The sequence below is a fragment of the Ranitomeya variabilis genome, chromosome 4 (assembly GCF_051348905.1).
Source record: "Ranitomeya variabilis isolate aRanVar5 chromosome 4, aRanVar5.hap1, whole genome shotgun sequence".
NCBI classification, from domain to species: domain Eukaryota; kingdom Metazoa; phylum Chordata; class Amphibia; order Anura; family Dendrobatidae; genus Ranitomeya; species Ranitomeya variabilis.
Genome location: NC_135235.1, coordinates 22186631 through 22204001, shown reverse-complemented (window position 1 = coordinate 22204001; position 17371 = coordinate 22186631). Strand labels below are relative to the sequence as shown.

Below are 17371 nucleotides of genomic sequence, written 5' to 3'. Positions count from 1 at the left end.
AGAGAAACTTTGAGTCAATGGTATCCAACTTTTTGACCGAACTCCACCACATCTACTGTAAATATCTGTTCCTCGCTCTTGACACAATTTGTAAATGAATTGATCTGTAATTACAGTATATTTGTTCTGTTCTATTTGCTTTTTTTATACTGATGTGTTTTCTTACTAAGCAGATCTCTGGTCATGTATTCGATGGGAAATCGGAGCTGCTCCTCATAGTTAATGTCATGGTCCCCACAGGAGAGCACAACGGCAGGAGGTCCCAAAATGTCTCACTGTTTAGAAGACAGAAAGAGACAATGAGGACGACAGGAATAAAGAAAGTGCTGAGAGCACAGAGAGGGCCCATAAGAGAGGATCTTGTCTGTCTCTGGCCGGGGGGTCCTGCACGCTCAATGGGGCACATTGACTGATTGTCTCATTGACATTTTCTTCTTCTTTCAAGTGCTGACTTTGACATTTATTGGACAGGCTGAGTGTCTGGCAGTCAGTACCAGGCAGGTGGTCTCTTTGACTCCAGCAGTCTCTTCGTCTCTTGGACAAGCAGTATCTCTTCATAGCTGACAAATCTCACAAGAGAGAGTCATTTTGTAGAGATTCTGGATGTTCTCTCGCAGAAAGAGCTTCACATTCGGTGCGTATGGAGGGTGAGTAGCTACCGGCTGTCTCTTACGTCAAGTGTATCAACCATCTTGTTCTATTTTTTAGCATTAGTCATGTTCATAATTATGGTTTCTCCTTAGTTATATCTAAGTTTTATTCTGCTCCTCTGTGGATTTTGATCTTCCTCTGTTTTGGGTCAGTGCTTGTCTCAAACGTGAGATGAAACGTCTCTGTTTGCACTATTGATCTGTCTGTGATCCCTAAGGGACTTCTTGACCCAAATGTCTATTTTTTTGGAATATTGAATTTTTCATTATTTTTTTTTGCCTAATTTTTCTTGCACATTGTTTGTATTTTGGATATCAGAGAATGCTTCCATGAGTGCCGGACTTCTCTGATTTTGCGCGATTTACCTTCCACGTGCACCACCGCTACTGTGGAGTTTTGTAATTCTGTATTTCAGATATGACTTCTTGTGTTTTATGTTTTGATTTAGGAGTGAAGCAGCTTAATATTTTTCAGAAAGTCTGAAGAACCTGACGTGTGCGTTCCAGACAAATCCAACAGACAACTAGAAGAGATGTCTCATCCACCCACCTCACGAAACAAGGTCTGGAGGTGTCTTGTAGCTTTATTGACTATGATTTGTGTAGATGGATGTGCTCATTATATTGGGAAGTGGAGAACAGCGGGTTACTCCTCCAGAAATGGTTGAAATCAGGGTTGGTGTTTGCAGAGTCCCTGAGTACCATGTTAGCCCCAAGTGTAATACTAATAGTGCCAGGCCAGTGATAGTGCCTAATGCAACATATAAAATCAAGCATCTGTTCAAATTTTCACTGTTTTGTGCACACAGATCCATACACAAATGATGTGTCTCCATGGTTACAGGCTACAAACAAACTCTGAGTAGTCTGATCCTGCAGCCATACTCCCTTCTGCCCCCTGGATGCTAACCCACCGAAAGGTGCGGACTGATAGAAGACTGCACAGGGGTTTTTAGTTGTCTGTAACCCTGGACTTGCACTAAGGAGGGGAAACACCCCGAAACACGTGTCTGAAAATTGAGATTCTGGTTTGGCTTTTATTCTAAGTCACGTAGCAAGGCTCGTTAAAGGGTTGATATTGACTTTCATGATTGCTACTTCCTATAGGTGGCATTGGAGTTCAAGTCCATATTAAGTAAAAATGGAGACACATTAGTCTGCATAGGAGCTGTATACACAATCTGGTTGGAGACTGTGAAGCTGACAATTTTTTGGGTTATAGTAAATGCATTAAAGCGATGCAAAAATAGTTGGACATACCCTGTCAGAGGTGGTGCTACTATGTTGCAAACAATTTACTTTTTACTCTTTCTGACTTTTTTTTCACAGTCCTCCGACTTGTTTGAGATGATTGAGAAAATGCAGGTAAGGAATATTTGTAGCAATGATAAAATCTTGTTCTTTGCAAATTTTCCATTTATAACTGGTCCCTTAAAAGAAAAGTCAACCATTGTTCAGTACAGCATCCGATTTGTCCGCGTTCACTTTAGCTCCTTTTCCACCTTTGGGATTTCATGCAATGGGACTAATGCCTTAGAGGGACAATTAAAGGGGAAGCCTAAAATACGCTGTAACAATATGATCATTTATTTTTTGCCAAGCTCCAAATTTATCTACCGTGTTAAAAAGGGTAAACAACAAAATAAGATCAGTCAGCAGCAGCATGCTGATGGTCTCCATGTAAATGCAGTTTCCGTATACTGTATATATTCTATCTCTTCGGCAATACAGCTATTGTTCGTTAAGGGTGGAGGAGGTAAGTTATGTAATTACACACTAAAAACTGAATTTTTTTTCCTATGAAAAGCTACTATGTGTCGACCCTTAATTGCTCCCAGCTCAGTATGACACCAAGATTCTCCCCACAGGGAAATGTCATTAACTAATTAATGACAATAAACACAATTATTGAGCGTAGGGGGGATCTATAGAACCACATTAATTATGAATGTGATGAGAGCACAGGAGTGACTGCAGCAGCCCATCAGAAGAATGTGACCCGGCTCAGAAATATGGAGTGAGTCATATTCTCCATACGACATTGTTACAAGTGTCCCTTTATTCCTGGAGGGGGTTGACTAAGATTCAAGCCCCCATTGAAATAATTTTCTTGCATCCATTCCCTAATAATCTCTTTTCAGAACTTTTTTAAAAAAACTTTTATGTTCTAAAGTGTTTTCTCAGAACTTTCCTAACTTTTCAGAATTAGTTTTGCATGAAGTCAGAAGTGGATTTCATCATAATAAAGGGGTTGTCTCAGGATCCTATCATCAGGAGCGCACCACTCCCTGCTTGCCAGGGGGCAATGTGCTCCTGATGATTGACAGTTCAGGCCGGTGGCATGGCTGAGCCTTTGGTCCAAACTGTGAACTAAAGCTGACCGTATCACAGAGCTGTGCATCAAAACTGTGTAGCACATAGATTAGAAGCACGCGCTCCTTATCTAGAAAACTGGCCACCACTGATATACTGCAGAGGTGGCCAGCAACTCTGGCAACGAGCAGCCAAATATCAAAGTAAATATCCCTCTGTTCTTACAAACATTGCAAAGTTTCTTGGTTTTGAAAGCACTTAGCAATATTAGCCATTTATGATGAGGACCATTTTAAGCATCTGACCGAACCTGCACCTTAAATCTTAACCCCACAGGTTACAGCTGCTCAGAAATGGTCTCGATTTGACTACATTTTATAAAACCTAATTAACTGCTCCAGTAGGTTTAAAACACATTACATGTTAAAGGCTGAGCTGAAGGATTTTTAGGGGTCACAATTAGGGATGAGCGGACCCCTGGAAGTTCAGGTTCTTGTCCCAGCCCAAACTTTATTCAAAAGTCTGATTCGGTACCAGAACTGTCCCTGAACTTGAGCTAGAGCCCGAACTCCATTCAAAACAATTTGGGACCCAGACTTTTGAACCAAAAAATCTCTCTCTCTCTCCCTTTCTACCTCCCTCCTTCTCTCCCTCTCTCTCTCCCTTTCTACCTCTCTCTCTCCCTCTCTCTTTCTTCCTCTCTCCTTCTCTCCCTTTCTACCTCTCTCCTTCTCTCCCTGTCCCCTTTCTACCTCTCTCCTCTTCCTCTCTCTCTCCCTTTCTACCTCTCTCCTCTCCCTATTTCTACTTCTCTCCTTGTCTCCCTCTCTACTTCTCTTCCTCTCTCCCTCTTTCTATCATTCTCTTGCCCTCTCTCTCCCTCTCCCCCTTTCTATCTCTCTCCTTCTCTTCCTCTCTCCTTTTCTCCCTTTCTCCCTTTTCACACTTTCTATCTCTCTCCCTCTCTCCTTTTCTCCCTTTCTCCCTTTCTCCCTCTCTCCCCCTTTCTCCACTTTCTACCTCTCTCCTTCTCTCCTTCTGTCCTTCTCTTCCTCTCTCCTTTTACCCTTCTCTCCCTCTTTCCTTCTCTTCCTCTCTCCTTCTCTTCATCTCTCCACTCCCTCTCCCCCTTTCTACCTCTGTCCTTCTCTCCCTTTCTCCTTCTCTTCCTCTCTCCTTTTCTCCCTCTCTCTCTCCTTCTCCCCCTTTCTACCTCCCTCCTTCTCTTCCTCTCTCTCTCTTTCTGCAATGGACTAACTGTCCGGTATGAACGCCGAACTTTGCAGTTGAGGTTCGCTCATCTCTAGTCACAATTACTAATCTATGAAAAGCTGCTGGAACACAAGGGGCCCATACGAGCGTCCCATATGCCATTACATAGCAGTCCTATGTCAGTGCCTGACCCTGAGTTATGTCTGCAGGGAGGCACTGGGCTCATATCAGCACAGCAGTGGTGTCAACATGAGACCTATGATTGACTAAATTGTGCTAAAATGTCCTAGGTGTTTCACATGGAGCGACCCCAAGGGCTAGGGGTACTCGGTACCGGGTCCTTCAGTTCTCAAAGGGATGTCAAGGTCCGTGGCCGTTGGGACATCCATGTTTAAAAAGAAAGGTCTTTAAAGGGATATGTTTGTGACGCCACCTGTGGTATTCGGTCAGGGTGACCGACGCTGCTTTAAGGGGTCCGCTGGGGTGATGTTATGGCAGCTAGATGGTATACCTTCCCACAGGTGAAGTATGTCCCCAGGGCTTCCCAGTGTGTAGATGGTGGATGGTGAGAGGTGCAGTGAATAACGAGGACACAAGGTTGCAGTCTCTTTACCTTTTACTGAAGACTTCAGCATCCACAGTCCAGAGCACCAGACCACAGGGCAGGCAGAGTCCGGCTGGTTTGGAGGCAAATCCAGAGTCCCCTTATCCATGTGGAAATCGGTAGCCTTCCACTAGCGCCTTGGTGTTATAGTACCTTATTGCTGAGCCTCTCATAAGGTCCTCACAACTGATGTAGAAGTTATGTCTCTCTCTCTGTCCCCCAGATGGATAGGACAAACCCGTATGACCGGTGGTTTGAGGCTTTTTACAGGGACTCTATCATGCCCCGGCCTCTCGTGGGTGCCACCTTGCCTCCTAGGTATAGGTCGGGCAGGTAACGTGGAATTATCTGTCCTGTCGGTCTCTGGGGCAGGGCATAAAGGACTGTTGCTCCCTCGGTGTTCCGGCTCCCAGGATCCTGCGCCTCAGAAGGCGGCAGCCTGTGTAGGGCAGAACTCCTTCTGGTATCCACTCCTTTGCTATGACTTCTTCTCACTCTCTACAATACAGTTCTCTTCTCGTGTCCTTTCTTAGGAACTGCTGCACGTGGGGCAGGCGCAGCTCCGTCTAGGCCTCTGACAGGATCCCACCCCTGTCAGGGACCAACTAGCAACTGCCTAACTTCCTATCCAGGCCACCAGTTTTACCTAAGTGTGAAGAGTGCCCTAATAAATAGGAGCATAGCTCCCCCTGGTGGACTGGAGTATGAAATGTGTTGTATGTTGTATGTATGCTGTTTGTGATACCTGGTAAAGAGATCTCCTTTATTGCCTTCAAACGTAACATCACTCCCCCTCTAGAGGAGAACGATATTACTGCAACGACCAGGACCCTGGGGTGCTGCACACACTTACCAGCAACATTACTATATCAATAGTTACATTTCACCCCCAATCTCGCCCCCAAATGCTTCCAAACTGGCCAAAAGATCCAAATTTGCCATCATTGTGTCAAAAAAATAATGTTAGACCTGCTAAATCTGTGATTATCACTGTTTTACATGCCATAAACAATACTGATAGCAGGGACCACAAACTATGAGGAGCATCCTCAGGAACCGCACCGCCTGCCCCGGACTGGTTTATTGGTCACTGTTCATTTGTGGTCACTGGAGGTGCCCATGCTGGGCCTAACAATGGCACTCAGGGCTGTGTGACAATTCATTTTATAACCTTTTTATTTTTATATGTAAATGTTTTTATGTTGATTCTCTTTCTATGCAATTTGTATATATTATTTAATTTGTATATATATATTTTTGATCATCTCAGTGCAGCCGCCTGGAAGATCAGCGCTGCGTCCTCCCCTCTCCTCTGAAGGTCAGTCATCTATTCACTTGTTCATGTTTGGACCTTAGATATCATTTCCATGTTTTATTTCTATGTATCTGATTTTAGCTTAAAAAAATGGTCTTAAAGGGGAAGTACATATCTTTTATCTGTGTTCATCCTCAACATGGGGAGGGTAGAGAGTAGGAAAGAGGTGAAGCTTATTTTTGATTGGTCTCGATTGCATATTGTGCAGCGGTGTAGATTTATTGTTAATATTACACCATTTATAGTTTTCCATTATTTTTGTCTATTTTGTACTGTTCTTGCACCACTTTTGTATTGTTCTTGCACCACTTTTGTTTTGTTCTCGCACCACTTTTGCATTGTTTTCGCACCACTTTTGTATTGTTCTCGTACCACTTTTGTATTGTTCTCGCACTACTTTTGTACTGTTTTCGCACCACTTTTGTATTGTTCTCGCACCACTTTTGTATTGTTCTCGCACCACTTTTGTACTGTTTTCGCACTACTTTTGTATTGTTCTTGCACCACTTTTGTTTTGTTCTCGCACCACTTTTGCATTGTTTTCGCACCACTTTTGTACTGTTTTCGCACCACTTTTGTATTGTTCTCGCACCCCTTTTGTACTGTTTTCGCACCACTTTTGTATTGTTCTCGCACCACTTTTGCATTGTTTTCGCACCACTTTTGTACTGTTTTCGCACCACTTTTGTAATGCCCCAGCCTGTGAAAAACTGACACCAAGTTGTATGGTGTCTAAATTAGTCCAAATTCACCATATTGATGCAAAATAATTGCATATAAATCAGCTCATATTGGTCAATTATCTCATGTGCATGGAGTCTCCTGACTCTGACCCTTGATATCAGAGTTGGAGGGATTAATTTCGACATGTCCAATCCTGGTCTGGAGTTCTGGTTATTTCCATGTTCCAGTGAACTAAATACGCATATATAGCCTGATACTAGTTAAGGATTTAATGGCCTCTCATCCAATTCTTAAACTTTTCTAATTCTTTCCAACATTGAAAGTTCGGAAACTTCGCAAATCACTTTAAAGAGGATTTGTTTTCATCCCTGTAAAAAATACATGTAAGTGGCTTCCAAACCCTTTCCATTCCCAGTCTATTTGCTTGCCTTTACCTACGTTGATATTAGAACGGACTCATTTGGAGTACAGATCATGGCAGTGAAAGGGACAACACAACAGCTCTGTCTCATTAACTCTGGGGATAAGTTTTCTTCAGGAGATTTGTTCTGATAAGCTCTACACTCAGAGGAGGAGACAGGCGCCGACCCTTTCACTGCCATCATCTGTACTCCAAATGAGTACATACTTTTATTAATGCAGCAGTGAAGCCTAATTCCCTAATAAAATGATTTACAAAAATGTCATAACTTTCCATGCTGGACAAATCTATTAAGACTAGTTGCTCTTTAGTTTCTATGTTCATAAGTTTACCAAAAGGCACATGCCTAAGAAGACTAGTGTGTTCAAGGAAGGTGAACAGAAAGACTAAGGAAAGGTACATAGAGCAAAGTTTGATAAAGACTACCTGTTCGAGTTCTCCACAAATCACCAGCAATGGCCAACCTTTAGTCTAGGCAACTAATGTTTGATGCATGAAGGTTCGACACCTAGAACTCTTGTTGGTCAGAAGTTGCAGTTGCACATCGGTACATAAAGCCGTGCCATGAAGGATGCAAAAGTACTGATCCACAGTAGCGTTTAGTACAATGAAAAAATATATTGCTGCAGTTATTCTCCTGTTCTGGAAGTTGGATCCTCACCATTTGCACCTCGATGACCTATCTTGGAAATGTCCTTCAAAAATCGAAACCTGAATCCAACGAAAAAGTTGTGGCAAAGCATAAAGTTGGGTGATGGTCTAAGAAAGATCGGCACTACTGGGTGGTTGGATCAGAGAATCGTTCACCAGAGTCTTAACCTGAATCCAATGAAAAAGTGGTGGCAAGGTCTAAAGTGACACAACGGTGCAAGAAAGATGATCACTACAATAGGTCAAAGGTTGGGATAGAGGCACAGTAGCCTTAAATGTTGGATCAGGATCATTGCATTTCGATGGTTACACCAATTACTGAAAACAATAATTTACTTTTTTCAATGAAATGGACTTTAGGTTCTCATTAAAGAAACATTATTTCATGCCTAAACCAGTTGGTTGTGATTGATTTGATATCTTTTATTTTTAGAGGAGGATTGAGAAAACACATCCCGGAATTCAAGAAGTAAGTTCCCCAATATTCTCCTAGATCTCCTGTTGTCCTGATTATTTCTTGCTGCTAAGCTTTGCCCGACGTTTCTCATAGGTGTTGAGAAGAGGCCACCCTTTGCCCCTCTTAGTTGTGCCCCCACAAGGTGGGTACTGGATAGAGGGGACTAACCACTCTCTGACCTCCCCGGAATCCGATCTTCCAGCTCCGTATGACAGATTACGCCTCCTGCAATCCGACCCTACAGCGCGTTTTTATAGGAAGCACTTCATGGGAAAGGTATGATAATCTTAATAATAATGAAGGGTGTGGCTTAAAATTTAGGATGGGTAAAATGGGTATGATTCTTACTGAATGGTCTGGAATGAAGGGTCAAAAACCCCAAACTTATCCAAGCACCATGTCTGGTCGCCTACGTTCACAAGACTAATTGCGACAAGAACAGTGTTTTCTCTGGGAAATAATGGGTCTCTGTGACATGTTGGAACCCTTCATCAATTGTGACTCTACTGATAGGACCACTTGTGAAGAGGATTAAAGAGATCGGCTATCATTGTTACATTTTAGAAAGAGACATAAGTAACTATGTAGCCAATTTCCCTTAATATATTGAGGTCATTACAGATCCCAGATCGGTCATCACTAGAGAAGAGCAAATTTTTCAAAATTCCAATTTGCCAAGTGTTTTAGGACTTTCTCTCCCTATCTCTATAGCTAAGCTGTGACGAATTCATCACACAATGGCTGCTGCATTCCCTGCCTCAGCTTTTATATTGCTATAAAAGTCCCTTCTGATTGGCTGTGCTATGTCATGTGATGTGATAGCAGAAAAACATTATGGGGAAGTGCACCTGACTGCACACAATATCATATGAGACTTCTTTGGATGATACAATCTTCTGCGTTCTGTAAAATGGCAGCAACCATTTTAGCTAATTCATGCAAATTTAATCACTATATTGTTGTAATTTGCTGGGTTCAGTCAATTCCTAAAAAAAATATTTACACAAATTTGATTGGCATTGAATCAATTTGTTCATTTTTAGTCATCAGTCAAAATTCCTAGAGACAAATTTGCCTATTTATGATGTTACATGGGAGAAGGGATTTCCCACCAGTGCTTGGCTAGATACATGTTTCACTCAAGAGTCTGATGTAGCTGAGATGTGTGGACAATTTTGTTGTTGCTTTATTTATTTTTTCTGTGCAAAAATTCCAAAGAATGTATATAATTTGGAAATCTAAAATTAAAAGCCTCACTAAGGAGGACGATTCATGGACTTGTATTTTCTGCTTTAATGGACATTTAAAGGAGCAAATGCTCTCTCTATTGAGCTGTTTATAAAAAAATGTAAAACAAAATTAATTTAGAAAGCAAAAAAAGAATATAATTTTTCTTTGACCCCATTACTAGGAGCACTACAACTTCTGTGCCCAGGATCCACGTCTCGGAGCCGTTGTCCTGTCTGCAAAACTTGAGCAGAAAACCGACAGGTTACGTCTAATATTGAGGTAAGGCTCGGGGCTAAGGTTCTGTTCACACTGTGTTAGCTTTACATTCTTGTCATCGGTGAAGGAATCTGCGATGGCCCCCTATTTATAAGGTAGGAAGGTAACGCCTCCGCTCATGTCTAGCTGTACTCCGGCAGTTCTGATTTTCAGATCAGCCAGTCTGACCTGAGCAAAGATGGCTACAACATGTAAAGGAAAACTAGGAAAAAAGTTAGAAGACAAGTATCCTGCTCGAGATGAGAAAGTCTGGTGGATGGCACAATACACACAAACAACAGGATGGAAAAAGGGAGAAGAAGGCCATAACAGTAGGAAGCGAGGGATGGGGTACCTCTTGTACCTCTGCCTATCTTTAAACTCCCCTAATGCCCTAAGCAGGTCCTTCCCCCCGCCGCCGTCACGTGCCTTCTCTATAGTTGTCACCTCACTATACCCTGGCTATTGCACTGGTCGGCAAGGATGCTTGCCTCACCACTTCAGATGGAATAAACACAGGGGGTAGTGACAAGCACGAGACAGACAAGGAAAGGAACAAGGATACTTAGCTCCAGTCTCTGCTGTCAAGGTCCACACCACAGAGGATACGTAACCAGGATCCCAAACTCCTCAGAAGAGCAGATACGCCGCTGGTACCAGAGAGCTCCAAACTCCTCGGCTGGTCTTCATAGACAAACTCTATTACCAACAGTCAGCTGATGCGTCATGTGACTATTTAAAGGATGGTGGGAATGGTCATGCAGCGCCCCAGAGTCCTGGTCGTTGCAGTACTGTGGCTCCGCCACTAAGGGGAGCTACGGTGCGTCCGATGGCACTGAAGGAGTTCATCTGATCAGGTATCACAGACACCAATACATTTCACAGCTGGGCCTCCGGGGGGAGCTAAGGGTTCTATTCATTAGGCCACTCCCCACCATAGTGGGTAAACTGGGGGTCAGGCAGGAAGTTAGATCAGAAAGCTGACTGGATTGGACGAAGCAACACCTGGTGGCAGAGGGTGTTGTGGAGGAAGAGACAGTAGGGTCTCTGTCAGGGGTGGGATCCTGACAGAGGCTTGGCATTGAAAAGAACGTAACGGGTCCGCGCCAGCTCCGGGAAGCGGCGGGACCCAAGAAAGGACTAGAAGCGAGATAGATTGTGCTGAGTGAGAAACGAGATCAAGCAATAGGAGAATACCAGTAGGGGTCATGCTGTAAGACCGGAGCAACACCCTACTGAGGCGCATTACCGGTGGCCGGAACGCCGAGGGAGTGGAATAACATTCAGCTTCAAGCAATACTCCAAACAGTGGCAGGGCAGTCAGTCTCAGGCGGGCTGTCTCACCTAAATCACCTATGAAGTCTTGGGAGGCAATTGCGGGAGAGGGGCGACTCTAGGGTCCCGGAAGAACTCCAGGCCTACCCGACAAACGGGTGCCGTTCTAACTGTGACATCAGGAAGAGACGGATGATTAGCAGAAGATCAGTTAATCGAGTTGTTGTGAGGGAACTTAAGAAACAGACACAACAGTTGTGGGGTACTTTCCGTAAGCATAGCAGGGAAGGACTACAACACATAGCGCTAAGAAGGAAGGCACCGATTTCCACCTGTGAAGAGAACTCTGGAGGTGCCATTGGACCGGCCGGACTTGCGCAGCCTGGTGAACCGTATTCTGGACTGAGGACCCAGAGATCTTCAGTAAAGAGGTAAAGAGACTGCAACCTGGTGTCCTCGTTATTTACAGCGACCTGCACCCCACAACTGCACCGTTACAACACCACTTATTGCACCGGATGTCCCCCACTGACAGACAGGGCCACGGACCGGGTCTAGCCACCGTGACAACCCCAGAACTGATAACTCAGAGGCCCGGCTCCGGGTACCCCTCGGCCCTGCGGCGGTGTGGGGGCGCTCCAACTTGGCGTCACGAACAGGATCTACTTAAGCCTGAAGAATCAGGTCATGTGTGCCTTGGAACTGTGATTTACTGTGCTTGGACTGTACTTTATTGCAAAAGACTGTGTGCTGCGCCATTTGCCGCCAAAATCCGCCGCCATTGCAGCGCTGAGGAGAGCGCAGGAAGTGAAAAGGGGGCGTGAAGTGGGCGAAGACAAGCTGGAGAGCGCAAACAGCAATGGCCGCCCAGTCCAAATATTTCTGTGTCCTGAGGACGTGTCCGTCAACGGCTGAGGTCCGCCTCCTGATCCTGTTTGGAGGGTGGAGACCATGGAGACGGGGCCGCCCACGAAAGAGACCGCGGGAAGAGGATATTAGAGAGAAGGCAAAGATGGCGACACCAGGAACCCCGCGCGGGACTGACCCGATCCGGCCTGAGGCTGCGCAACCCGACACAGTCCCAGAAGCACCAACGCTGCGGGGTCTGACCCCTACAGAGCCACCAGTGGGCCGACCCCCTTTGCCGCTGTCTGAAGAATGTGTGGCTGCAGCCGAGGCCCGACAGCTAGCCCGCCGGCTGGAGGCCGATGCCCGCGTGCTTACTCGGTTAGGCCAGCCCACGGAGATCCGTTTGTCCCCAGTGTCCCCTGTTCCCTCCCGCCTGGCCGCGGCTGGAGGTACGCTACAGACGCCGGACCTGAAGATCTTGCCAGACGCCGAACATCTACGGCGTCTGATGGCAGCATGGCGGAGCCGGCCCCAGCCTGCAGCGCCGATTGACTTGGTCAGAGCTCCGGAGATCCCGCTGTCCCACTGGGGTGTGGTGGTCTCCTTCAACCCCCGATATGGACGTGGGGTTATCCAGGAGATCGGGGAGCCGCTACAAATCCACGTGGATCGGGAGGAGGTGGAGCCCTGCAGCGGAAGATTTCCCCGTGACCTGGAGCCGGGTGATGCGGTGACTTACACCAGATGGAGGAGGGCTACAGGAGAGGCTGGCTGGATGGCGCGAGGCGTGCAGCGATGCATTGCCCTCCAGGCTGCTGCCGGAACACCGGAAGAAGATGATCCCGTGGGGAAAGCAGCAGAACCCGGCCCTGCGGAACCTCGAGAAGCCCGGCCTCGCCGTGCCCCGGAGGAACGTGTGCACCTGCCAGCGAGAAGGGCCTCCCGGCGAGGGATTTTATCGCTGCTGGGACCGGAACCGCTTCCTGGCTCACCAGTGCGATCCGTTGGCCTGGTGAGGCCAGATCGGAGACCACCACAGTAAGATTTTACTGTACTTTCTTACTTGTAAATAGTTACTGTTTTATTGCTTTTATGTTGCTGCCAAAAACCCGTTCAGGGTTAACTTTTAAGGGGATCCTTCTATGGACCTGGGATCCCTATTGTTTTGTTTTCTTGTTTGTTTTCCAAGTTTTTTTTGCACAAAGTTTACAGAACTGCTGAAATCATGAACAGTGCATGATCCGAACTTCTTGTACATAGTTTGCACCTTATTAAAGGCGCTCCCTACTGGTTTTACTTAAAGAAAGACTCTTTGCGAAGATACCGTACTGGAACCTTTGCTGAGTATGGACTGGTAGCTTGAGAAGATACGCTACCCCGCAGAGACTTGGTCCCCTCTTAAAGGGGATGTTCATTTGCCGATATTGCTTAAGATAAGTAGCAATAATGTTGATGAGAGAAAAATGATGATAATGTTTGTACGAGACAGTTATATGTGTTTAATTAGTTAAATGTGAAGAAATACTGAAAGATAGAAGAAGGATGCAGTGGACCCGTAGGGATAAACGTGGTGTCCAGCATGCATGAAAGGAAGAAAGATAATGAGAAGGCTTAATGTTTGATAGAAAATGTTTTGATAATGCTGATAGAAAGTTAGGATAGAAGGTAAACCCTGAGTCCTGATAGGAGTCAAGTAGAGATGACTCAGTGCTCTTAAACTGAAAGTAATGTTATGTTCTATACTGTGTATAGTAGTTGAAAAGGCAGTAGGCCCTGGCTGAACGGGGCGGTCCTGTAACTGAAAGGAGAGGCAGTAGGTCTGGTGCCGATAGGACAGGCGGTCCTGCAGATTTAAAGAAGGAGAATGAAAAAGTTAAAATACCTTATAATGTGATTATAGGAAGGTCTTTAGTGGACTAAGAGTGTATGTCCTTAAAGGCGATGTTAAATTATTGTCCAACAATTTTGCACTTAGTAGAATACCCGGTTGGGTAACAGGAGTTATTTATAGCCTGTAATTTATAATGTTAACCATGTTTGTAATGTTCAAGTGTCCTCACCTCCCATAAAGGGAAGCTTGTTCAAGTATACTTATTGTTATTGCACTCAATCAAACTGTATGTCTTTTTGCTAAACTTGTATTGTTGTTTTCTTCCCAGTCCCGGAGTACTGTGTTTAACCAGGGGGGAGTGCAGCGCCCCAGAGTCCTGGTCGTTGCAGTACTGTGGCTCCGCCACTAAAGGGAGCTACGGTGCGTCCGATGGCACTGAAGGAGTTCATCTGATCAGGTATCACAGACACCAATACATTTCACAGCTGGGCCTCCGGGGGGAGCTAAGGGTTCTATTCATTAGGCCACTCCCCACCATAGTGGGTAAACTGGGGGTCAGGCAGGAAGTTAGATCAGAAAGCTGACTGGATTGGACGAAGCAACACCTGGTGGCAGAGGGTGTTGTGGAGGAAGAGACAGTAGGGTCTCTGTCAGGGGTGGGATCCTGACAGAGGCTTGGCATTGAAAAGAACGTAACAAGTCCGCGCCAGCTCCGGGAAGCGGCGGGACCCAAGAAAGGACTAGAAGCGAGATAGATTGTGCTGAGTGAGAAACGAGATCAAGCAATAGGAGAATACCAGTAGGGGTCATGCTGTAAGACCGGAGCAACACCCTACTGAGGCGCATTACCGGTGGCCGGAACGCCGAGGGAGTGGAATAACATTCAGCTTCAAGCAATACTCCAAACAGCGGCAGGGCAGTCAGTCTCAGGCGGGCTGTCTCACCTAAATCACCTATGAAGTCTTGGGAGGCAATTGCGGGAGAGGGGCGACTCTAGGGTCCCGGAAGAACTCCAGGCCTACCCGACAAACGGGTGCCGTTCTAACTGTGACATCAGGAAGGGACGGATGATTAGCAGAAGATCAGTTAATCGAGTTGTTGTGAGGGAACTTAAGAAACAGACACAACAGTTGTGGGGTACTTTCCGTAAGCATAGCAGGGAAGGACTACAACACATAGCGCTAAGAAGGAAGGCACCGATTTCCACCTGTGAAGAGAACTCTAGAGGTGCCATTGGACCGGCCGGACTTGCGCAGCCTGGTGAACCGTATTCTGGACTGAGGACCCAGAGATCTTCAGTAAAGAGGTAAAGAGACTGCAACCTGGTGTCCTCGTTATTTACCGCGACCTGCACCCCACAACTGCACCGTTACAACACCACTTATTGCACCGGACGTCCCCCACTGACAGACAGGGCCACGGACCGGGTCTAGCCACCGTGACAACCCCAGAACTGATAACTCAGAGGCCCGGCTCCGGGTACCCCTCGGCCCTGCGGCGGTGTGGGGGCGCTCCAGTCACCACCCACATCATCTAACGAGTAACAAAGCAGCTGCCAGCAAGAAAACTGACATTAACCCTTGCTGGCCCAAAAGTAAAAACAATGGTTAAATTAAAGCAGAACCAAAGCTGTCAAGACTCCAAAAATGAATCGTGGCAACAAGTTAAAAAAAAATTTAAGATGGAATATTGTATTTACAAATTTTACAATAATGTGGAGATCTACTTTGTCCCTCTCCAGGCACCATAGTTGCATTACTTTTCCCAACTTCTACAAAGCCTTACAGCTGGGGCTCCAGAGCAGCTCACAGTTGTGCATTCATCACAGTAACATTGTGACTATAGTACGAATACAAGGTTTCCATCTGGGGAAAAAGTGACAAAACAATTTGAAAAATTCCATCCATCATGATTTTACTGTAATTTACATATTTGTAAGGAACCATTAAACCCCTTCTTTTGAAAAAGAAAGTCAGAAAATTACTACTGCAAAAAAATAATATTCGCCCACTTTATTGCTGCCCATAAATATGTGTGGATTACTAATATATTTATTAGACTGTAGAAATTATATAAAATCTCTCTTTATTTTTGCAGAACGAAATCTGGCACCAAACATCAGCTGGTGAATATATCCAGCTTCAGTCAGTTCCCAACCGCAGGACAGATGGCGCAGGTACCGTGATAGCCATTTACAACCATTTACTACAGTACTATATCCAATTTTTATGAAGTTAGTGGAAATCTGCATCAATTTCATACAACTATAATAAATTAGACTGCACTGCAATTTCTAAGGTCAGACACACAGCGTCACAGGGAAGTTAGTGGAGAGTCATAAAGTAAATTTTGCATTTCAGCTTAGGAACAGCGAGCCCCTGACACCTGAATCCTGTATACACAGTATATCTGGGACTTGTTGGTACCTTTTTTGGCACCCAATGGTAATACCTTGTGAAACTATGCGCTTTTTCTCTCGGCACTGTATAACAACGCCTCTGGACACTGTATAGCATTACGTGTCTGGACACTGTCTGACATTATGTGTCTGGACACTCTATGGCACTATGTGTCTGGACACTGTATGGCACTATGTGTCTGGACACTGTATGACATTATGTGTCTGGACACTGTATGGCACTATGTGTCTGGACACTGTATGGCATTATGTGTCTGGACACTGTGTGGCATTATGCGTCTGGACATTGTGTGGCATTATGTGTCTGGACACTGTATGGCACTATGTGTCTGGACATTGTATGGCATTATGTGTCTGGACACTGTATGGTATTATATGTTTGGACACTGTATGGTATGATTTATCTGGACACTGTATGGCATTATGTGTCTGGACACTATATGGTATTATATGTTTGGACACTGTATGGTATGATTTATCTGGACACTGTATGGCATTATGTACAATGTATGGCATTATGTGTCTTGGCTCTATGTGACATTATGTGTCTGGACATTGTATAGTATCAATGTTATGTTTGGACACTGTCTGATATTACATATGTGTCTGGACACTGTATGGCATTATATGTCTGGACACTTTATGGCATTATGTGTCTCGACACTGTTTACAAAAACGTAAGCAGTATTTATGTTAATAATGTGGTCTTTTTTATAGCTGGATGGCAATATCTATGTAGGTACCATATACACAATATGGGTGTAACAACTCTGCTGGCATCACAGCATGGCCTCACATCTCTCACACTATCTTACCCACTGCTCCAGGCCATGATGTGGTTTCTGTTTTATGCCAGCTCCATGTTCTGTGTCTCTGCTCTCTGCATGCTTCATGGCTTTGTGTATAGGGGGGCGGCGCCTGAACTCTCTGGTTCTTATAGCAATCAGGTGCATCTGTCTAATCTGTTCCTGACCAATTGCCAGGAGACCTCCAGTATATATTGCAGCTCCACCCAGTGTTCTGGGCCTGTGCAATGAGTTAGCTCAGTTAGTGTTTAGCTTCTGAGTTTGCCAGGCCTTGCTGTGAGTTACTCCCTCTCTGGAGGCTTTTCTCTGTATTTTTGCCTTGGTCTTGTTTTCCGCCCTCCAGGAGGCAGAATATCCTGGTCCCTGTGTCTTTGTCCTTGTGTCTTGTTCCATTGCCTT

The 17371-nt window shown here is 45.2% G+C and overlaps 1 protein-coding gene across 4 annotated transcripts in view; it reads left to right on the top strand.

Annotated features, from left to right (window-relative positions):
• Positions 1 to 315: 315 nt before the first annotated feature.
• The window catches only part of LOC143769484 (rap1 GTPase-activating protein 1-like), a 67726-nt gene continuing 50670 nt past the window's right edge, over positions 316 to 17371 (top strand). For all 4 annotated transcript variants that reach the window (XM_077258099.1, XM_077258100.1, XM_077258102.1 and 1 more), the window contains exons 1-8: positions 316 to 647; positions 1100 to 1213; positions 1980 to 2015; positions 6050 to 6097; positions 8284 to 8319; positions 8401 to 8583; positions 9719 to 9816; positions 15845 to 15923. In XM_077258099.1, the coding sequence (XP_077114214.1) occupies positions 1184 to 1213; positions 1980 to 2015; positions 6050 to 6097; positions 8284 to 8319; positions 8401 to 8583; positions 9719 to 9816; positions 15845 to 15923 (510 nt within the window). In that variant the 5' untranslated portion in view covers positions 316 to 647; positions 1100 to 1183. The remainder of the gene's footprint in view (positions 648 to 1099; positions 1214 to 1979; positions 2016 to 6049; positions 6098 to 8283; positions 8320 to 8400; positions 8584 to 9718; positions 9817 to 15844; positions 15924 to 17371) is intronic.